This window comes from Meleagris gallopavo, chromosome 1 (assembly GCF_905368555.1).
Source record: "Meleagris gallopavo chromosome 1, MGAL_WU_HG_1.1, whole genome shotgun sequence".
Taxonomy (NCBI): domain Eukaryota; kingdom Metazoa; phylum Chordata; class Aves; order Galliformes; family Phasianidae; genus Meleagris; species Meleagris gallopavo.
This window is the reverse complement of record NC_139404.1, coordinates 121,379,184-121,399,349: the sequence shown is the minus strand read 5'-3', so window position 1 is coordinate 121,399,349 and position 20,166 is coordinate 121,379,184. Positions and strand designations below refer to the sequence as shown.

Genomic DNA, 20,166 nt, shown 5'->3' with positions numbered 1-20,166 from the left:
TATGCTTCAGTATCCTGGGATGATTCATTTCTTGCATTTCAGTAATAAGGACCAATCTTGAATCATGAGCAGTTTGTTTTGAATTTATTTTGTTTCCTGTAGTTTTTAATATTCCTTGAGTCCGTACAAGTCATTTCATGGCTGTTTTCCTGTTAGTATTGTAAAGCTTCATTATGCACAGTCCAAACAGTAAACTTAAATACACTTACATTCATGAACATTGGTTTCTACCCACATTTACTTGATTAAAAAGAATCTGAAATACTGGTCTTAAACTGCATGGTCAATAGAGCTTCAGTTTGCTATCATGAAGTACTGCAGAATTAACTCTGCAGTCAGTGCATTATGGTAGATGAGGCAGTCTTTTATCCTTCAGCATTAGAGAATTGAAGTTGTTACGAAAACAGTTCTGTCTCTTAAGTTGTTACAACCTATGGTTAAGTAGTGGTAATGCAGACAGTAATGGATTATGGGGAGAAAATATATCTGACACTGTACTTCTGGGTCTACAATTTTCTATGGGGCATTTTCAGTCTTCCTGTTAGGTTGTAAGAGTTGGTGTGTGTTGAGGTATTGTCCCTGCACCTAGATAATGGGAAAAGTTAATTTTCTACCTGGAATTGCAGTTGTTAAATGGAGGAGCATAAGATAGGATGAAGTAAGACTACCTTATTTATTTTAAAGTGTATTTATAGTGACGTGGTGTTGTACTATGAAGTGCATTTTTTCCCTGTAAGACAGTCTTAAGACAGACAGTATTTTTTTTTCCCCCTAAGAAAGTTTCTGGGGAAAAAAATAATTAAAAGGACAAAGTCTGTTTCTTCTGTGTGTTTCTCTATTCTATGAATCAAACATACTACTTTTAGTAATGAACACAGAAATGTGTGTATAAGATACTGTGATGGGAATTCAGTTCTCATGAGCTTTTTTTTTTTAAATACTTCATAATACAATGAAAATTAGATTATTCTGACTAGTAAAACAATTCATAAAAGTAAGATTCTTTTTCCTACTGTCTTGAAAATATTACTGTGCAGTTAAATTTTTCAGTTGAAGTCTATGGCTGCGTAATTATACCAAAATGTAGACCTTACGTATAGTGATAAGGTCTACAATATACTTAATATGTGATGTCAGTTGCACTTCTTAAAAATTACATCTGTTTATGCTGAATTGTCTGCCCTTACTGTGCACCGGTATTGTAAACACTAACATTAAAATTACTTAAATTACTTGTCCAGAGAGATTGCTTTTATGCCTTAGTTACTTTTTTTCTTCTACACAGGTCAAATAGGGAAGAATGTGGTGATATTCATGCAAACCTTGCTCATAAATCATCCACAGCTCTCTTGGATGTAAGAATGAACTGTTATTCACACCAGACTGGTACACAACTGTATCATAAGATCATCCTTCTCCTTTATACAGTCTGAGAATGACACAATGTTTAAATATCTATGGGAATTTGAATTAATGCTTTATGAACGGCTGAAGCTTTTATTTCTCAAGTTGTTGTAAGCAAAACCACTGTATTTAACAAGATTAAATGGTAAGGAAAGAGAAAAAGGAGAATGTAGTAATGTTTGTGTCTGCCACATCTTTCACATTTGAAGTGATCATGAAGTTATTGGTGAATTCCAAGAGCTGTGTGAAATATCCCATCCATTTTGACAGCAGTCATAGAAATAGCTTTTTGTGGAGGTAGAAAACTTGATGTTATTATTCTTTATTGCTTTTTAGTGCTTTAAATTTTCCCTGGCCCAAGTGGGGATTTTTGTGTGAAGATTAGTTAGCATAGTTCAGTTAGGTAGGAATTATGAACAGAAATTTTGAAAATAAAGAAAAAAATACTAGACTGCGTAGCTGAACTTAGAGGTTTTAGTTGCCATTTACAAAACTTGTTTTCATTAGTTCCATTCTGCTGCCCTAATGGGAAGTACAAACTTTTGCCTTTCTCAATAAAAGTACTTAAAGTTTGCAGTCTTTCTGAAAGCTTTTGCTATAAACTCCAGCGTTTTAACATCAAAGGACCAGGTCATGTTAAGACTGGGAATGTATCTGAGCACAGGTATGAACGTTCATGTGTGCTGCACAGGTCCCTTTCTGGTAGCCAGCAGGTGGGTTGATGTTGGCTGGCAGCCTAGCTCGCGCCTAGCTACTTGTTCACTCCGCGGTAGCAGGTGGGACGAGAGACTTGGAAGGACAGAAATGGAGAAAGATTTGTGAGTGGAGATCATGACAGTTTAATAAGGAAAATAGGAGTGTGGATGGTGAATGTGCTGCAGAAGCAATCAGTTGCCACGTCCTGCTAGCAGCCCGGTACCTGAGTCACGCTCTGAGCAATGGCTGCTTGGAAGAAACTTCCCCTCATGGTTCTATCCCTGACAACAGTGTCATAGGGTAAAGAATGTCCCTTCCGGGTAAACTAGGGTCAGCTGTCCCCTTTCCCAGCATCTTTGCCTAATCCTGTAGAGTGAGGAGCAGAGAAATCTTCAGTGCTGCAATCGCTGCTTGGCAATAGCAAAATCACTGGTGTCAACACAGTGTTGGTCACAAACCCAAAACACAGCGATGTGCAGGCTGCTATTAAAAAGTTAATTTCATCCCTGTCAGACACCTGTGAGTGGATTCAGTCATCTCTTCTCTAGGGCTGTGTTGTATTTGGAGGGAAAGGTAAAAGAAGGGAAAGATTATTAAACGTTGATTTGAGCTCCCAGGTAGTTACTGCAAAAATTGAGTGAACATCAGTGTGTGTGTAGGTAGAAATAGATATCTGCGCTTACTTGAGGAGCCTTTAAAGTTTTTTTTTAAAAGGCAATATCAAGCCTCATAATAACTGAGAATATAAGGTTGCATTACCTCTAAAAGCCTGATAAATTGGTGAATCTGTTTGTCTTTCCATTGTTTGGCCTGATCTTAAGCTATTTTCTTTCTTTTTCGTTTGATTGGGTTTACCAGTGTCCATGTTTCAGTTTGTTCTGCAAAAGTTATTTTAGCACTCCTTCAGAGCTCTTACTTATGAAAAATGTCATATACCGTGGCAAGATTATCTACATGAAGCTTTTCAAATCACCATGGTCCTGTAGGCTAGTCACTTCACCCGTAAGAAATTGGATTGGAGGATATCCAAGCTATAAATGCCCAAACTCCCCCCGAACATGCCAGCTGTGTGCTTTGCCAGCATTTGTGCTCATCTCCTCTTCCAGTGTTGCTGCCTTAGCACTTCTGTTCCTTCAGCAGAGGAAAGAAGTCATGCCTCTGCCTACCCTATCTATTGATCCTTTAGGAAGAAGGGAACAGAAATGCTACAGAAGCAGCGCTGAGTGTAGAAACTGTCTTATTTCCAGTGTTTTTAGATGCCTGCTTCCTACTTTGTCGGAGACTCAGGAACAGAAATGCCAAGTACCTATGCTTTCAGAAAATGCATAATTGATTTGAAAACACCAGGTGATCAATTTTGGTGCTGTGATTGCCTGGGCAATTGGTTTTTAGAAGTTGGAGTTTCTGAAATGAAATGGGAATTTCTGTGATGCTGAAAGCCACTCTCAATTCTTGGAATAGTCTGGTCTTCTCTGCCATTGTTTGCAGTTTACTGTTTTGGTTATTTTTAGTGCCTACAAATGCATTTCTACAACTGCTCTCAGCAGAGGTTCTATGTTTGTGTGCTCCTTAAGGTTTCTGCAAATGATTTCGTTATCGTTTCCTCAATTCTGCTATCCATTTTTCTCTGTGGTTTTCTTTGTACATCTGTCTGCAGTAGTTTAAGGAGTCAGCTTATGTATTTTAAAAGTTGAGCAATTTCTGTGATCATTTCCTTGGTAAATTAGGCAACGCTACACTGAAAGGGATATTCACCATGAATACTTGGGGTGCTATCACAATGCTTGGTGTGAGGATTATCTCTTCAGAGAAAAGACATTACTGTAAAACTTTACAACTTGAACTATGCTACCCAGCTTTAAAGCAAATGCAGTGGCATCCTGATTTTGTAAATAAGCTACAGCAATATTCTGTAAGTTTTGATTTAGAAGAAAAAAGCACAAAACAGTTCTACGTTCATCAGTCTGATTTCAAGCTCAATGAAAGGCAAATCAGAGAATGAGGGATGTTAAAGTCTCTAGCTTTGTTTAAGTTGCATTCTCTGTTCACAGAGGTGGCAGAATACGTGCGTTGTGACTGATGTGTCTTTTCCAAACAGGTGATGTGATAGAAAGGACTTTGCTTCTTTCAGTTACTTTGTGTTTCACAGCAGGCCAAAGAGATTTTGCACAAAGTCTGAGGGAAACCTGTGCTTTAAAACTCAGCAAGTTAGTGACTCCCTCTGCCTCTAGAAAACAAATTACAGCTCTGAATTTTGTGAATCCCGAGCTCCCCCTTGCTTATGTCACCCATAGGAAAAAACTGTGCTTTGCTGCCTGTATTTCTTAGCTTGGAAAAAAGAAAAACAACATTCGCACTCTGTGATTAAGTTAGAGTTCAGCTAAAGTTACAGTTTCACTCTGTGCGGAATTGAAACTCTCATGCTCTTGGCTGAGTGACGGGCAGTTCCTAACATGAGAAAAATGAAATCAGTCTCGGTCTGAAAGAGACACCGATGTGACGGTACAGCTATCAAAGTTATCAAAGTTTGAAGCTGCAGATTGCTGGAGAGGTTTCCAAAGGCCCTGAGTAGCCATAGACAGTCGTTGGGTTAGGTGGCTGCACACTGTGCCTTAGAAAACTGACATGTAACTCATGTTAGTGGGCATTAAGCACTTCATGCTTAAAGTCTGTTCCAGTGTAATGCTCCAGATCCAGAGACGTGTCAAGGTTCTTGAAAAAATCAACGGTTGCAGTCCAGCCTATGCCCTGCCATTCTCCTATTTAAATGATGACACAATTAATTAAGCACATTTGCTTTACAACAAGGTGAATAACTGCAGTTAAAGCTCGCTTTCTGCTCTGGTTTTCTGGTTTGTTTTGGTTCCCTATCCACAAGTCTCATTCACTTAATAGACATTCTTACACTAAGAATTAATCTTAAGAGACTTAGCTGCTTACAGGTCTCGGTTAAAGGCCAGTTCTTAAAGCTGTTAGCAGCTGAAATGAACCTCCAATAATAATAAAAAAAAATGATTGAACTTCCAAATCTAAAATATTGTTTATGTCAAGCTCACTTTGTCTCTTTGTGGTCATAGAACTTGCAATTAAAAAAGAAGGAACTCAAGCTACTGCAAATCTGTATTGCCTGAAGTGAATGCTGCCCTTGCGTAACACATCCCTCCTGTCTGATTAACCTCACTTTCTCATTCCAAATACTTGGCAATTGCACTCCTTTGGGATTCCCTGTGGCATCTTGGATTCTTTATAGATCCTTGAGCTCTAACACCGTGGACAGGTAAACAGTGGAGTTTAAAATGAAAAGCATGCTCAGAAGTGGCAGAGAACAGAGAAAGTTTCAGCATGAGATGAAAAATAACAACAAAAAAACCCTGTTGTTGCAACAGCACATGGGTTTATGAGCAACATGGGAATCTGCTTAAAACGGAAAAAATATGAGTATTCAGTTATTTTTATGAGGAGTGGAGGAGTAACGGAGGTAGTGCTGTTTTAATTTTAAAGCCAGATATTTGAGGAAGTGGATTGCAGCAGTTGTTTCATGTTTAATTATTTCTCAAGCGGCAGTTCAGCTGAAGAGAAGAACGATAAAGCACTGGTTGCTGCTGTTGTCTTGAGTGAGTTATGCCACTCCTCTCTACGGGATCTGAACCAGTGAAGACCTCCTTTATGCTGTTTTTTCCTGCTCTGATTTACAGTTTCTTCTCATGACAAATCTTTCAGAGGTGGCAGCACACAGAAAATGGTAGGTGAAAGTTTCATTTTAAAGTTGTTAGTGCTCTTGGGCTGGAACTACTGGGAGAGGTTTTCAAGACTATATTCTCAAATTCTGCTTTTAAATGTTCAAATTTGCTGGGGTGGCTATAAGTTGCAATTTTAATAATGATAGGAAATGAGAGTTTTATACTAATATACTACGTGAAGAGTATAGTAAAGTGTTTTCTACTAGTTGTAATTCCTGTGTTGCTCATTGCTCTCTGGCCTTTCGCTCTTTCACCTTTTAAAATGCATAAGGAACACTTACAGTCCTGCTGCTTCTGAATATTTGAAGAACGCCACAAATCAGATGGAATTCAGTTATGGATTTTTATATATCCTCAGTTAATATTGGAATAGAAGTATTTCTGAAACTATAAACACAAACATAGATCACAGAGAAAAGGACAACTCTCATGCATATCTCAGCTGTACTTCTAAACTATGTTTCTGAATGCAAGGACTTTGCACAAGTCAGCATTGCCTACTGTTGGTAACCAGCATTAGTATGGGACTGGACTCTGATATCCAGAGGTCCCTTCCAACCTCTATTCTGTGATTGCTTATTCCTCTTAATTTATCTGTCTTCTTTATTTTTTCTAGTACAGTATTGGGTACAAAGCGTGTTGCATGTGAACAGTTACACAGCACCAGACTGCAACAATTTGCATGCAAAATAACACAGGGACATGGAGATGCAAGTTTTGCAGAGAAATGAAATGCAAAGAGAGTAAGAGCTAGGTTTGCTCTGCAAAGACGCCTGGATTCCTAAAAATATAGCAGCAGGTGTGCATTCAAAATCTGAGCATTTTACAAGTCTCTGTAGGCAATTTTTTGACACCAGAAGGAACTTTCAAAGATGTTCCTGAAGACTTTGATGTCCCAAATTCATTGCGCCTGCTTTCAGGCCTCTAGTAGTGCAGTGCCTCTATATCCGGGCAACTCCCTCCATGCTGTGAGGGCTGAGCAGCTCTGGAGAGGGGCCCCACCCTTCTCCCCTGCTTACTCCTAGATACCAGTGCAGTCCAGGCTGATGGTACTGCATTGAGGAATACAGTTAAGTGCCTAGAATTTAGTCCCCAAGTGTAGGATCTGAGTACAAATGCACAGAGAAAGTTGGCGATGATCTAGGCAGCAATGTCATGTTGTCCAAGTCCTAATTTAGAGCTTGGATAGAGGGGTTTAACTTGAGTTAGCAAACCCCAAAACCTTGATTCTGACTGACTTTTCCTCAACAGTAGCAAACCTGTGTTGGCAGCAGGTTTTCCTTCCTTATTTTAAAATAGCCACTCAACACAGGTTCCAGTGGTTGCCACGGCCATTCTTTTTCCCAGGCTTGCTGTCATGGCATGGATTTAGTTGAATAGCACCAATAAATAAAATTAAATGCACCGTTACTTAGCATTTTTGCTAGTCTAATAAAATGTCATTACATGAATAATTCAGTGTGTTTCCTTGAAAAGAAGGAAGGCAGAATTTTTACAATAATGTACCCAAATGTCTCTTTTCATTGAAAGACAGACCCTCAGTTTTCTATGTAATTAATTTTAATGGTAGTGTCCCTCCTTCTCCCTCCCACTTTCTTGTCCGTATTAATTCAGAAATAAAGAAGTCTTAAAAAAAAAAAAAAAAGGATAGTCAAATGAAACAAATGTATTTTATCTTCTCCAATTAGCTCCCTCTTGCTCTGATTATTCTTATTCATCATTTTCATTCAAGTGCTTGTCTATGTTAGGAAATTAGAAAAGTTAAGCATCCTCTAAAGTTTACTGGTTAGACTGTACTGCAGACACTGGTGAATGATCTGATCCATGTCTTCAGTCTGGGTGAGTTTCCGAAGCGAACTAGTATGTAGTAAATGAAGATTATTTTGATACAACTAATGATTCACAGGAATTGAAGATAATGAGATATGACTCATTGCTTTGGAATTCATGAGCAGCTTTCCTTGAGTACTTGTAAAAATGTTGGATGATGACTACCAATCTGGATATTTAACCAAATTTCCATTTTCTGTGGACTCATTGAAGAGAAGAAGATTCTGTAGCTCTTCCTCAGAAAAGGAAAAGAGATCACAGTGGAGGAAAGGCTTCCAATACTAGAATATTTTCAAGTGCAAAAATAGAGAACTCAAGATCTGCACTAGACTTCTGCATTTTTCCATCCATACTGGGGCCTTGTATTCAAAAGCTCACTGAATGAATCCCCAAAGTGATTCTGTCTAGTTGTTGAATCTAGAGAGCAGAAATGCAGAGAGATTTGATCTAGCTTCGCTTCCATTTGCTGCCTCGCTAGTCAGTAGAGCTCTCCTCCAGATACATAGATGAACAGGAGATTTAGCATTGTTATCTGAAATAACAAAGAAACTCTTCCATACTGAAAGGACTACACACTATTGTATGTAAACAGAGCATAAAACAGGAAGTCCCAGTTAATCTATACATCATACACATATACGTCATACACAAAACATGTTTAAGGAAACTCTCAGTAGTGTTTTCCCATACTGTCTATGCAGTGAGCAGGTCTTTCTATGTATTGAATTACTATGATACTTTTAAGAGACATACTCAGTTTTAAATTCCTTTTATTTTTATATTTAGACCTACAATTAATGTAGAGCCCCCTGGACCCTTTCTCCTTACTGGACAGTGAAAATGTAAGCTGCTATTAAAGGATATTGAAGCACATCCATTGGCTGGTTTTGGTCAACCCTGCATCTGTTCTGGCTCATAACAAATAAAGAATGCTTGCATGAAATTTGAATTAGACATGCAGCTGTTTGTGTGTTTTTGAAATTTTATACTAGATTTTAACTGGCTATTTTTTCTTTGTTTCAATTCCTTCTAAAAATTTACTTTGCTCATTTATGTGTATTATAAAGCTGCATTCTGCTGGATATCTAACACTGCTTACCCTTAAATAAAGAAAATTCACAGAAACATAATTACATACCTTGTCTTTTTTTTTTATCAGATTCCTTAATTTCTTTATGATTCACTATTTAGAGAGTGATATTTGTCTTATCAGTGCAATATTTAATTATAATAGAAAAAAAAAAAACATTTGAGGAAACATTTGAGGAAAAAAGCATTTGAGGAAATGTCAATACATGCTTTCTCCCAGACTTAGAATCCTTCCTACACATCCGTTTCTGGCCAGCGTGAGACAAGATCCTAGGTTAGACATGTACTGGGGCAAGCCAAATACATGTCCTGTGACATTTGTTGCCATTGCATTTGATTAATACCTCCCTACTTCCTTATTTTTAGGTACGTCATGCAAAGATGTCAAATGCACTGCTGATTGTCTTGCTCTTCTTATTTCCAATGCTGCTATTGGGATATTGGTTTCCCAAAACTTTACCCTGTGATGTGGAAGCCTTTGAAGGTACTGTGAGAGTAGACTGCAGTGATCGTCACCTCACGGAAGTCCCCAGAGGGATCCCTGGAAACGCTACTAACTTGACCCTGACTATTAACCATATCCCCCATATCTCTCCAGCATCCTTTATTCAGCTTGAAAACCTTGTGGAGATTGACTTCAGATGCAATTGCGTGCCTGTCAGACTGGGGCCCAAAGATAGCGTGTGCACCACACCACCATCAATTGAGAATGGCAGTTTTGCTGCTCTGACAAGACTGAAGTCATTGTATTTGGATGCAAACCAACTGTCAGAAATACCCCAGGATCTTCCTGCTACTTTACGACTGCTGAGTCTGGAAGCAAACAGAATTTTTTCTATTAAAAAAAACACTTTTTCAGGGCTAAGAAATATAGAATTACTGTATCTGGGACAGAATTGTTACTACCGTAATCCGTGCAATGTTTCTTTTGGAATTGAAAAAACAGCCTTTCTGAATCTGAAAAATTTGACAGTACTATCCCTGAAGTCTAATAACTTAACTTTTATTCCACCCAATTTGTCTTCAACTTTAAAGGAATTGTATATTTACAATAACAGAATTCAAGAAGTTCAGGAACATGATTTAAGTACCCTTCACAACCTAGAAATTCTTGATCTCAGTGGCAATTGCCCACGTTGCTATAACGCTCCGTATCCTTGTACTCCCTGTCCTAATATCTCAATTAAGATTCATTCAAAGGCTTTTTATTCCTTGAAAAAATTAAGAATTTTGAGACTTCACAGTAACTCTCTTCGGAGTATACCAAGCAGCTGGTTTAAAAACATCAAGAATCTCAAAAACCTTGACCTCTCCCAAAACTTCCTCATAAAGGAGATTGGAGACGCTCAGTTTTTGAAGCTTATCCCCAGTCTTGTAGAGCTGGATCTGTCCTTTAATTTTGAATTGCAGATGTATTCTCCATCCTTGAATCTGTCTAAGACGTTTTCCTCCCTCTCTAACCTGGAAACCCTAAGAATCAAGGGTTATGTCTTTAAAGAACTGAGAGAAGGAAATCTAGATCCATTACTCAGTCTTAGAAATCTGACAGTGTTGGATCTTGGGACTAATTTTATTAAAATTGCTGACCTAAGAGTGTTCAAGAAATTCCAAGCTCTCAAAATCATAGATCTCTCACTGAATAAAATTTCTCCTTCTTCAGGTGAAAGTAACTTTTATGGATTTTGCTCTGATCCCAGGATTACAGTAGAGCAATATAGCAGGCAGGTTTCACAAGAGATGCATTACTTTAGGTATGATGAGTATGGTCGAAGTTGCAAGTCCAAAGACAAAGAGGCTGATTCCTACCAACCTTCAGTCAATGGAGATTGCATGAGTTATGGAAAAACTCTAGATTTAAGCAGAAACAATATATTTTTTGTTAACTCTGTAGACTTCCAGGATCTTAGTTTCCTCAAGTGCCTCAACTTGTCAGGTAATGCCATAAGTCAAACTTTAAATGGAAGCGAATTCTACTACCTGTCTGGATTGAAATATCTGGATTTTTCTAACAACAGGATTGATTTGCTATACTCAACTGCTTTCAAAGAGCTGAAATTTTTAGAAATTCTAGATCTGAGCAATAACAAACATTACTTTCTGGCAGAAGGTGTTAGTCATGTGCTTAGTTTTATGAAAAACTTGGCCTATCTGAAGAAGCTGATGATGAACGAGAATGAGATTTCTACCTCTATTAGCATGGGGATGGAAAGTCAATCTCTTCAAACTTTAGAATTTAGAGGAAATCGTTTAGATATTTTTTGGGCAGATGGGAAGACTGAGTATCTGTCATTCTTCAAGAATCTGACCAAACTGGAACAACTGGATATTTCCTCTAACATGCTCAGCTTTTTACCTCCTGATGTTTTTTCGGCTATGCCTCCAGAACTCAAGATACTAAACTTAACCAGTAACCACTTGAAGACATTCAACTGGGGAAAACTCCACCTGTTGACCAAGCTAAAAACTCTGGACCTCAGCAATAATCTTCTGACTACTGTTCCCCGAAAGCTGTCCAATTGCACTTCAACTCTCCAAGAACTGATACTCCGAAACAATCGTATTATACGGATAACCAAATATTTTCTCAAAGGTGCCATTAAGTTGTCATACTTGGACCTCAGTTCAAACAAGATCCAAATAATTAAGAAATCTAGCTTCCCTGAAAATATCATAAACAACCTGAGGATGCTGTTTTTGCACAACAATCCTTTCAAGTGCAATTGTGATGCAGTGTGGTTTGTTGGGTGGATCAATCAGACTCATGTGACAATTCCTCTTCTGGCCACAGATGTGACCTGTGCTGGTCCAGGGGCACACAAAGGAAGGAGCTTGGTTTTCCTGGATCTGAATACCTGTGAGCTGGACACATCCTATTTGATCATGTATGCTTTATCAACTTCAGCTGTCCTAAGTTTAATAACGTTTGCAGTTATGAGTCACTTCTATTTCTGGGATGTGTGGTATAGCTATCATTACTGTACTGCCAAGTTGAAAGGCTATAGGCGTTTACCTTTACCAGATGCCTGCTATGATGCTTTTATTGCCTATGACAATACTGATCTGGCTGTGAATGAATGGGTGATGACAGAATTGGTTGAAAAGCTGGAAGATCAAAAAGCCAAACAGTTCAATTTATGCTTGGAAGAAAGAGACTGGCTTCCAGGGCAGCCAGTCTTTGACAACCTTTCCCAGAGTATTCAACTGAGCAAAAAGACCATATTTGTGCTGACCAACAAGTATATTAAAAGTGGCACTTTCAAGACAACATTTTACATGGCCCATCAACGACTTCTTGATGAAAAAATTGATGTGATTATCTTGATATTTCTTGAGAGAGTATTACAGAAGTCCCGATATGTTCGGCTGAGGAAGAGGCTGTGCAGAAGTTCTGTTCTGGAATGGCCAACTAACCCTCGATCTCAGCCCTACTTCTGGCAGTGTCTGAAAAATGCCATAGCTATGAACAATACCCTGGCTTACAACAAACTTCTCCAGGAAACTGTTTAGCTTTACTGCTCCTTGTAAAATACTGTTAACTATGTGTGGTGAGGAAAAGATACTGAAGTTGCTATGGAGAAAGTGTGAAAGTGGAGAGGATACATATAATTGTGATATGATACCCAAAAATGAAATGCACAGTCTGTTCCAAAGATAATGATTCAATTGTTTTGCTATGACAACATTAAATATAAACTGTTGCCAGCACAGATGTTTAGCTGATGCACACCTCATTCAGCATTTGCAGCAAGAGAAGATGCAACAGAGTCACCACTCGCAGTTTCTATTCACTGGAGAACATCTGACATCACCTGGCTGGGTCAAGTGTGAATGAAACAACTGATCAGCTCAATCTAGTTCCCAAGCTGCCAGGAGGAGTTCAGTCATGCTTGAGGTTGCTGCTCTTTGGATCCCTGTTGGAGTAAATGTTATTTTAATAGAAAAATATTGTTAATGCATTTGTGTGTATTTATGAAAACAGGAAAAAACACAAAATGTTAATTTCAGAAAATAGGTGAATTTCATGTTTAGGTGTTGGGGAAGTGTATGCATGATTAACTTTGCAATTCAGGCTTCCATCTGCTGAGCCTACCAGTTCTTGAGGGGGCAACACCCCTAGCCACTGGGGAGATGATATGCTGGTAGAATTTATGGCAGAAGCTTGGATGTGGTATGGGAGATCTCCCATCTCCCACTGCTGCATTGTCACAAAGGTTGTAAATCGGAAAAGATTTTTAAGAACTTGCATGTACCAAAATGGGAAAGTGTGAGAGAAGAGAAACAAGTCAGAAGAACTTGCAAACAGTGAATCAGGAGGAACTACAAGATAGAGGGAATCTTTGCATGGAGCTGTCACATGGGAGTGAAAAAGGAACGCAGGACAGCAAGCAGATAGGCTGGGAGGGAAGCAAAAAAAAAAAAAAAAGAAAAAAAAAGCAAAGAAAAAGAGAGAAGAGAAAGAAAGGAAGGTAGGAAAAAAGAAGTTGAGAGAGATGGAAAGAGTAGCAAAAAACAGTGGCTGCGTTATGGAGTGATAGAAATCCTTTGATTTACTGGTAGTTTCCAAACAATATGTTCATTTTGTGTTTCACTTGCTTTCTTGATTGCTTTCTGAGCTATCTGCTTCCTGAAGTTTCAGACTTTCTCTCCAGTCTTGCGCAGTCAGCTGTAGAAGCGCAGCTTCCCTGTTTCCATCAAGGCCCTCTGTGTTTATGAACTGGAACCACGTCAGCAAATCCAGCCAGTGCTGGAACATGAGATCATGCTAATATGACTGATTCATTTGCCTCTGGCTGCCCAGACTTTCTCCACAACAAAACACTATCAAAGTACAAAACATGTAAGACCAAGTTGTAAAAGGATAGCACCCACCTGACTGTTTCTTTAGCCATGTTGTTATTGCTACAGAGCATCTTCGAACTTTCTTTGCCTTCTTGTTCTCCCAGCAGATCTATTTCCCACAGCAGCTGTTGAAAGTGTGAACTGGGAATGGGCTTGACTTTAGACTTATCCTAACGAGGTAAAGAAAACTGTTCAGGAAAATAAATACTTGAGCCTGCTCCCTGCTTTAGTTCATAGTGCATCCTTATACAAACACATGAAAGTAATTCAGCTGGAGTCTTTTCAATGACAATATAAACTTACGTGTGTTACACCTTGCACTTCTGTCTACAATACAGTTTGGACAGTTTCTCTCATCTCTCTCAAAGCCTTACTGCTGCTTAGAACTTACTTAGCTGCCTCCTGCACTTATTCACCTACATTTCTGCCCAGTCCTTTCCTCAAACAACTCCTTTTTGATTTAGTTCTAGGCAACTAGACGTACAAGAATGCAAACACAAACAAACAACAAAAACAAACCACACTTCACATAATGTTACAGAAAATAAGAGGGTTATTTTTCCCCCAGTTTGTCACAACAGTTTTATTGATGAATATCTGAAGCATGAGAAAGAGAAGGGCATAGTTAGCAGAGTGGGCGTTTTATGGTTATATTTTAAGTAATACCTTGTAAGGATTGTGTTTGTAAGCCTAAACAATCTGTGTCTGCAAATAGAATAACGTGAGATCTAATGCAACTCTCTTCATAAGGGAATGCTAAATTAAGAACTTCTGTCCCTCAATTAGTGCCACGCCATGTCTCCCTTTCTCCCCAAAGCACTTCTGTCCAGAGCAGTTTTCTTTTTCAGCCTGAGTGGATAGTGCCAGGACATAAAACTTCTTGGAATACCTGAGGTTGAGAGAAATATTTTCTACTCTTCTACTGAGAAGTGACCAAAGGATGGGTAAGCAATGAATGGCAATGGGTATATATACAGAATTCTGACCCTGTGGTGTGGCAAGGGACTTACTCATGCTGTAGTGCAAGATCACAGAGAGTCCAAGGATGCTGCATGAACACTTTTGGGAGTATCTGAGAGAGATGCTGAACTGTGCTGTGATCTGAAGTGGAAATCAAGTGATCTACTGACATGGCACTGCTCAATGTTAGGGCTATTGCTCTCAGACATATCCTTCATTACAGAGAATAGAGTCCACTGCCACTTTCATGTGGCAAAACACTTTGCAATACCTGTGCTTTTACCCTGCAAATAAACATGTAGCCAGGGGAAAAAGGAGAGAATGAGAAAGACTGAAACACCAATTTCTCTCTCTCTTTCTATTTTAAGCTAAAATGATAATTTCTGCGTCCCTCATTCTATTTCTGTGTTCTGTGGCACTTTGAAGAAGATGTATTATGGCCTTAAGTTGCATCAAGGTAAGTTTAGGTTGGATATCAGGAAACATTTCTTTACAGAAAGGGTTGTTAAGCACTGGAATAGGCTCCTCAGGGAGGTAGTTGAGTCACCATCCCTGGATGTGTTTAAAAACCATTTGGATGTGGTGCTCAGGGACGTGATTTAGCGGAGGGTTGTTACAACCAGGGTCATATGGTTAGGTCATGGTTGGACTCAATGATCATTAAGGTCTTTTCCAACCTGAGTGATTCTATGATTCTATGATTCTAATTAGCTGAAACAGGCCTACATCCTTCTCTTAAAATGCTTCAGGATATATTTAGAGATGGCTGTCTATTGTCCAGGACTTCACATGTTTTTCAGGCTAAAGATTACTCCTGTACTCAGAGGACAACTGAATTTGTTCTAATATTTCTTTGTTTTATTGTTGTTTGATTGATTGATTGTTTGTTTTTGAAGTCATTTCATAAATGGCAGCTAGCAGCTTTTCAGTGAGCGTAGGCACAATCTAAGTCTCTAATTGGAAAAATAATTGAATTTAGTATTAGCTAGGATTTTAGTGAATGCATTTATTAAATAAGCATGTCCCTCATCCCTTCTGGAATCTTTCGTTATAAGGGGGCACCAAGAAATTGAAGTTTTTTGACAGATTCAAACTACTGATTTTTGACTTTGGGTATTGCTTGTGTGATTGGTGTAAGAGTGTCTGAACTTACACAGCACTGTAGAGTGAGAGGTTTTCTATTCCAGTTTCATATGGTTTTACAGTGGTATATCTTGTGAACTGGTGTGAAGTCAATGAGGAAGAAGAGTGTAAGGATATTTGGCTAACCTAAAGGTAAGCATCTACAGCTGCATTAACAGGTCTAACCTTCATTCTCCTTTCAGAGATGAAATAGAGGCATATGACAAATATCACTTATCTCATCCTAATTCAGAGGCTTAAGGTGAGTCAAAGTAATTCCACACCAAAAGTAGGATTTCTCCCCATTAGCCATGAGATGTTCCTATGGTGACTAGGTCAGATGTAAGCCACTATACTGCAGATGCTTTCAGTTACATGAGTCATCATCTTGCTCCAGATTTACATATGCACCTGTGCCAAGCTGATCTTCAATATCATGTGGACAGAAAAATATCAGAAATACTATAAACAGCAAATGTGATAACCAAAACTATTCTTCGTCAGTCTCTGTTTCACTAGCAAGATTATACTAGATAATGACTACACTTGGTATTCAGTCTATATGGCCTAAAACAACTACACATGGAGTAAGGAGAAACAGAAAGAAGAGAAGGGAAGAATGTTGGCAAACTTATCACATTTTTACAACTCTAGTACGATCAGCAGAAAAATGCAATGTTTATAGATATGGTGGTATTGTTATTGTGGCACAAGAACAGTGAAAACTAAATGAAACTCAGTGAAAACTGGCATGTAACTATGCATGTAGCGTAGAGAGAGTGGTGATGAACTGGGTTAAATCCAGCTGCTGACTGGAAGTGAGTGTTGTTCCTCAGAGGTTGATATTGGGTGTTGGCCTCTTCTGCCAGGTAGCAGTGTTAAGATTAGAGGGAATAGCTGCAAGCTGCACCAGGGAAAATTCAGATTGGGTATTATAAAGAATTTCTTCTCTGAAAGAATGGCAATGCATTGAAACAGGCTGCCTAAAAGGGTGATGGAATCACTGTCCCTGGAGATGTTTAAGGAAAGGGTAGATGAAGTACATAGAGATGTGGTTTAGTGGGCAATATTTATGGTGGGTGGATGGTTGGATTAGATGATGTTAGAGGTCTTTTCCAACTTTAATGATTCTATGATTCTATTATAGTTTTATATGAATATATACTTTGCTTCACATGTGAGGAATTTAAAGTTGACTCTCTATGAGAATGATTTACATTGGAAAGGACCTGTGGAAGTCAAAACAAGTCTAATTTCCACATAGCATTATCTTACGTCCTTGTTCAGATGACATGAAGTTGGAGTACTTTGTAGGAAACATGATATCTTGCAAAGGAACTTTAGAATCTTTAAAAGACTCCGTAAAGATCAGGAGACCTTGTTCTGTAGTAGATCCCACTTTTGGGTAATGGGTATCAAAAACAGCAAAAATTTTTTGTCTTTTGAATACCGTTTGCCTCTTCTTCTCCTAAATGTTGATCTGAAGGTATCTAACTATGGAAATAAGCTCTCATTTACTCTGAACAAGATAATTAGGTCATTCAAGTTATAATTCTTCCCACTTGCCTCTGTTGTAGCTCATTATCATTGATTGTGTGTGGAAGTTAGCCTCCTAATTTGGGAAGATAAATTATGTGTCTAAATGCAAAAGATGTACACATTCATCCACCATTATCTCCAGCAGTATAAATGGGAAAAGTAAGGTACAGAGAAGTCAAACTACTTCTACATTGTCCATTTGCTGATGGTGAAACTGGAAAAATGAATCTACACTCAGCCATCCAACCTGTAAAAGCAACCTGAATGTATTGCTTATTAATGAGCACATTCACTTATACATGGGATTATTTACTTAGAAATATAGCTAAGACGAGAATCAAATGTACACACTGAGAGAAATTTGTAATTTGGGTGTACAGATTATTGAGGTTGTGCTGAGGTAGGTGAAAGTCCTGTTAAGTTACATTAAAAAAAAATTGTTTTGATGGGAGAGTATTTTTGTTCAACATATGCAGCTGGTGATGTGATATTAGAATAACCAATGATATAAACCTGTGGCCTTATCGATTTGGTCTTTTCTTTCCTTCCTTTATTGTTACTGAGGCATACTGCTAATAGCAGAGTTTTGAACAAAAGCAGACCTAGATAACTGTGCCGTTTTAAAGGAAACATACACAAAATAAAAATCATCTTTGCCAGTGCAACCTCACTCAGGAACATTTAAGGAAATAAAGTTTCAGGCTCTTCCTAGCAATGGTATGATAAAAGGATTAACAATGGATTTATACAATCATAGAAACTGAAGTAAGCTTGCATAACTGAAGTTTTTAGATTTCCATTATTCTTTTTTCATGAACATTTTCTTTCTTTTTAAAAGTTATGTTCATTTTCACTGCCTTAGCCACTGAGTTTATCTGTACTCCGTATAGTGATATCTGCAAGTCTAACATACTTAATATTTTTTTAATGATTTCACAAGAATGAGAGGTTCCAGAAGTAGGTGTTGCTTAAAAACACATTCCCAGTTTTGTGTTTTTCCTGATCATGTTCAACTTTCAATCAAAGAGAGAGGCTGTCAATTAGACTTTCTCTTTGCTCTCCGTTTATGAAGGAAAAAATCCTGGAAGTTAAAGAAAATGAATTTTTACCTTATATTCTTGTTTTCTTGTTCACAGATTATTCTGACCCAGCACTTACTCAGAATATTTGAGATCCACAAGTCTATGTGGAAGAATTATATTCAGACAAGATTATGCTTTTGAACATTGTAGCTGGATGCTACATCCCATTCATAATAAAATCTCATAACTTAATTCTCCAGTTATCTTGGAACATATTTTGAGGGCTGGTAGGAACACAGTCACTAAGCTGTGCTCATTTATTTATTCTGAACTCACGTTTGTGATGCAAAAGCAGCAACTTCCAAAAAAGGATTTTAGCAACCCTTGCTCCATTGGACAAACATATTGAAAACACAAACTGAAGACACACTCCTTCCCAACCAGTTTATTTCTACTTCCTGTGGCTGAAATTATGTGAACAAAATCCTATTCTGAGGTGAAATCCAGTCCTTCCAAGATTCTTGAACTTCAAGCAAAAACATTAATCCCATAGCAGTTACGTAGGTATATGTACACATATATGTACATATACACATATATCCAAAACACATTCAGCTATAAGAAAAAAAAGTAATTTTTGATGTCATATTAACTCAATTTCAACTATTTTGAATAATCCATCAGCAAATCTCACAGAAAGAATGTGGTTTATGTATTCATAGGAAAAAAATCCTACAAATCACAAACCCCATAAATCATGCTAAATAAATAAATAATTCTAAAGAAAGAAGAACCTAAAAGTGCAAAACACACATTTTCTCAAAGTAACATTCTACGCTCAGGAACAAAAATGAACTGATGGTCTAAGACTGGAACAGTTCTTAAGTATTTTCTTGTACTAGTAATTTTACATGCAGTGAGTGACAGAAATATATAGAGAGAATGGAGGGATTTTTTGTCATCTGTTTCTTACAGAAATTTATACATTCATTTTAAATCACTGAGCTTCTTTTGCAAGAAGCAAATTCTTTTGAATATTTTATTCAAAACTAATACATCTACTGCATTATCTTCTATGGAAATATATTCATTACTTACCAGCTTAACTTACCCATTGTTCACTGTTAGACTTCCTATATTACAGTATATTATCCAAGATGAGTACACTCTAAAGACCTTAAATTGTATTTGGTTATTCCACCAATAGCCTTCTCATCATTTTGAAAAAAAGAAATACAAACACTATTTCTCTTTTGTATTTTTCTGGTCCCATTTTTCAGACCCCCTTCTATCCCTTCATCTAGTAGACTAGAGAATGCCCTCCTTACAGACACTTCCCCCCATTTTTTATCCCTGAGTTATGATCAAATCAATTCCTCATTTTCTCTCTCTTGAATAAATCAGCTCTGCTTTTCAAACAAGAAAAAATAAAGCTCCTTTTTTTCAGTGTCTCATGGGAAGACATTTGAACTAGCAAATGCCACAATGAGCAGAGAGGTAAAAGAAGCAATGCTCAGCTTGCTTCATATGGAGGCAGCTGGCTTGCATGACAAAACTAGGAGGGAGCAGCCTGGGGAGCCCCAGCCCAGCTTTTGCCACAAGCAGCAACTCCAGAAAGAGCTGGACTGCCACCATCTGCTGTGGACTCCTAGGTGCTCATTAAAGCTCTTTTCTTGGGAAAACAAAAAATCACATTTTAGGCCATCAGGCTCAACTGTTTTCTCAGACTTTCTACTTAAGAAAGTAAGCTTAAGAAGGATGAGCAGATACTATGGAATTCTGCAGACAAAAAGAACCCCTGAATGAAAGATAAATATATCCGGATCCTATGTAAGCATCACACTCATTTCCAAATCTTCTATGTGTTTTTTAACTGTGGTACATTGGTCATATATGTGTGTGTGTGTGTGTATGTATGTATATAT

At 38.0% G+C, this 20,166-nt stretch overlaps 1 protein-coding gene across 1 annotated transcript; it reads left to right on the top strand.

Moving 5' to 3' along the window:
* Window positions 1-111: 111 nt before the first annotated feature.
* Window positions 112-19,673, top strand: TLR7 (toll like receptor 7). Its single transcript, XM_010726471.4, has 2 exons — window positions 112-5,842; window positions 9,126-19,673. Exons 1-2 carry the CDS (start codon window positions 5,840-5,842, stop codon window positions 12,264-12,266), a joined length of 3,144 nt encoding a protein of 1,047 aa, XP_010724773.2. The 5' UTR covers window positions 112-5,839; the 3' UTR covers window positions 12,267-19,673.
* The last annotated feature ends 493 nt before the right edge of the window (window positions 19,674-20,166 follow it).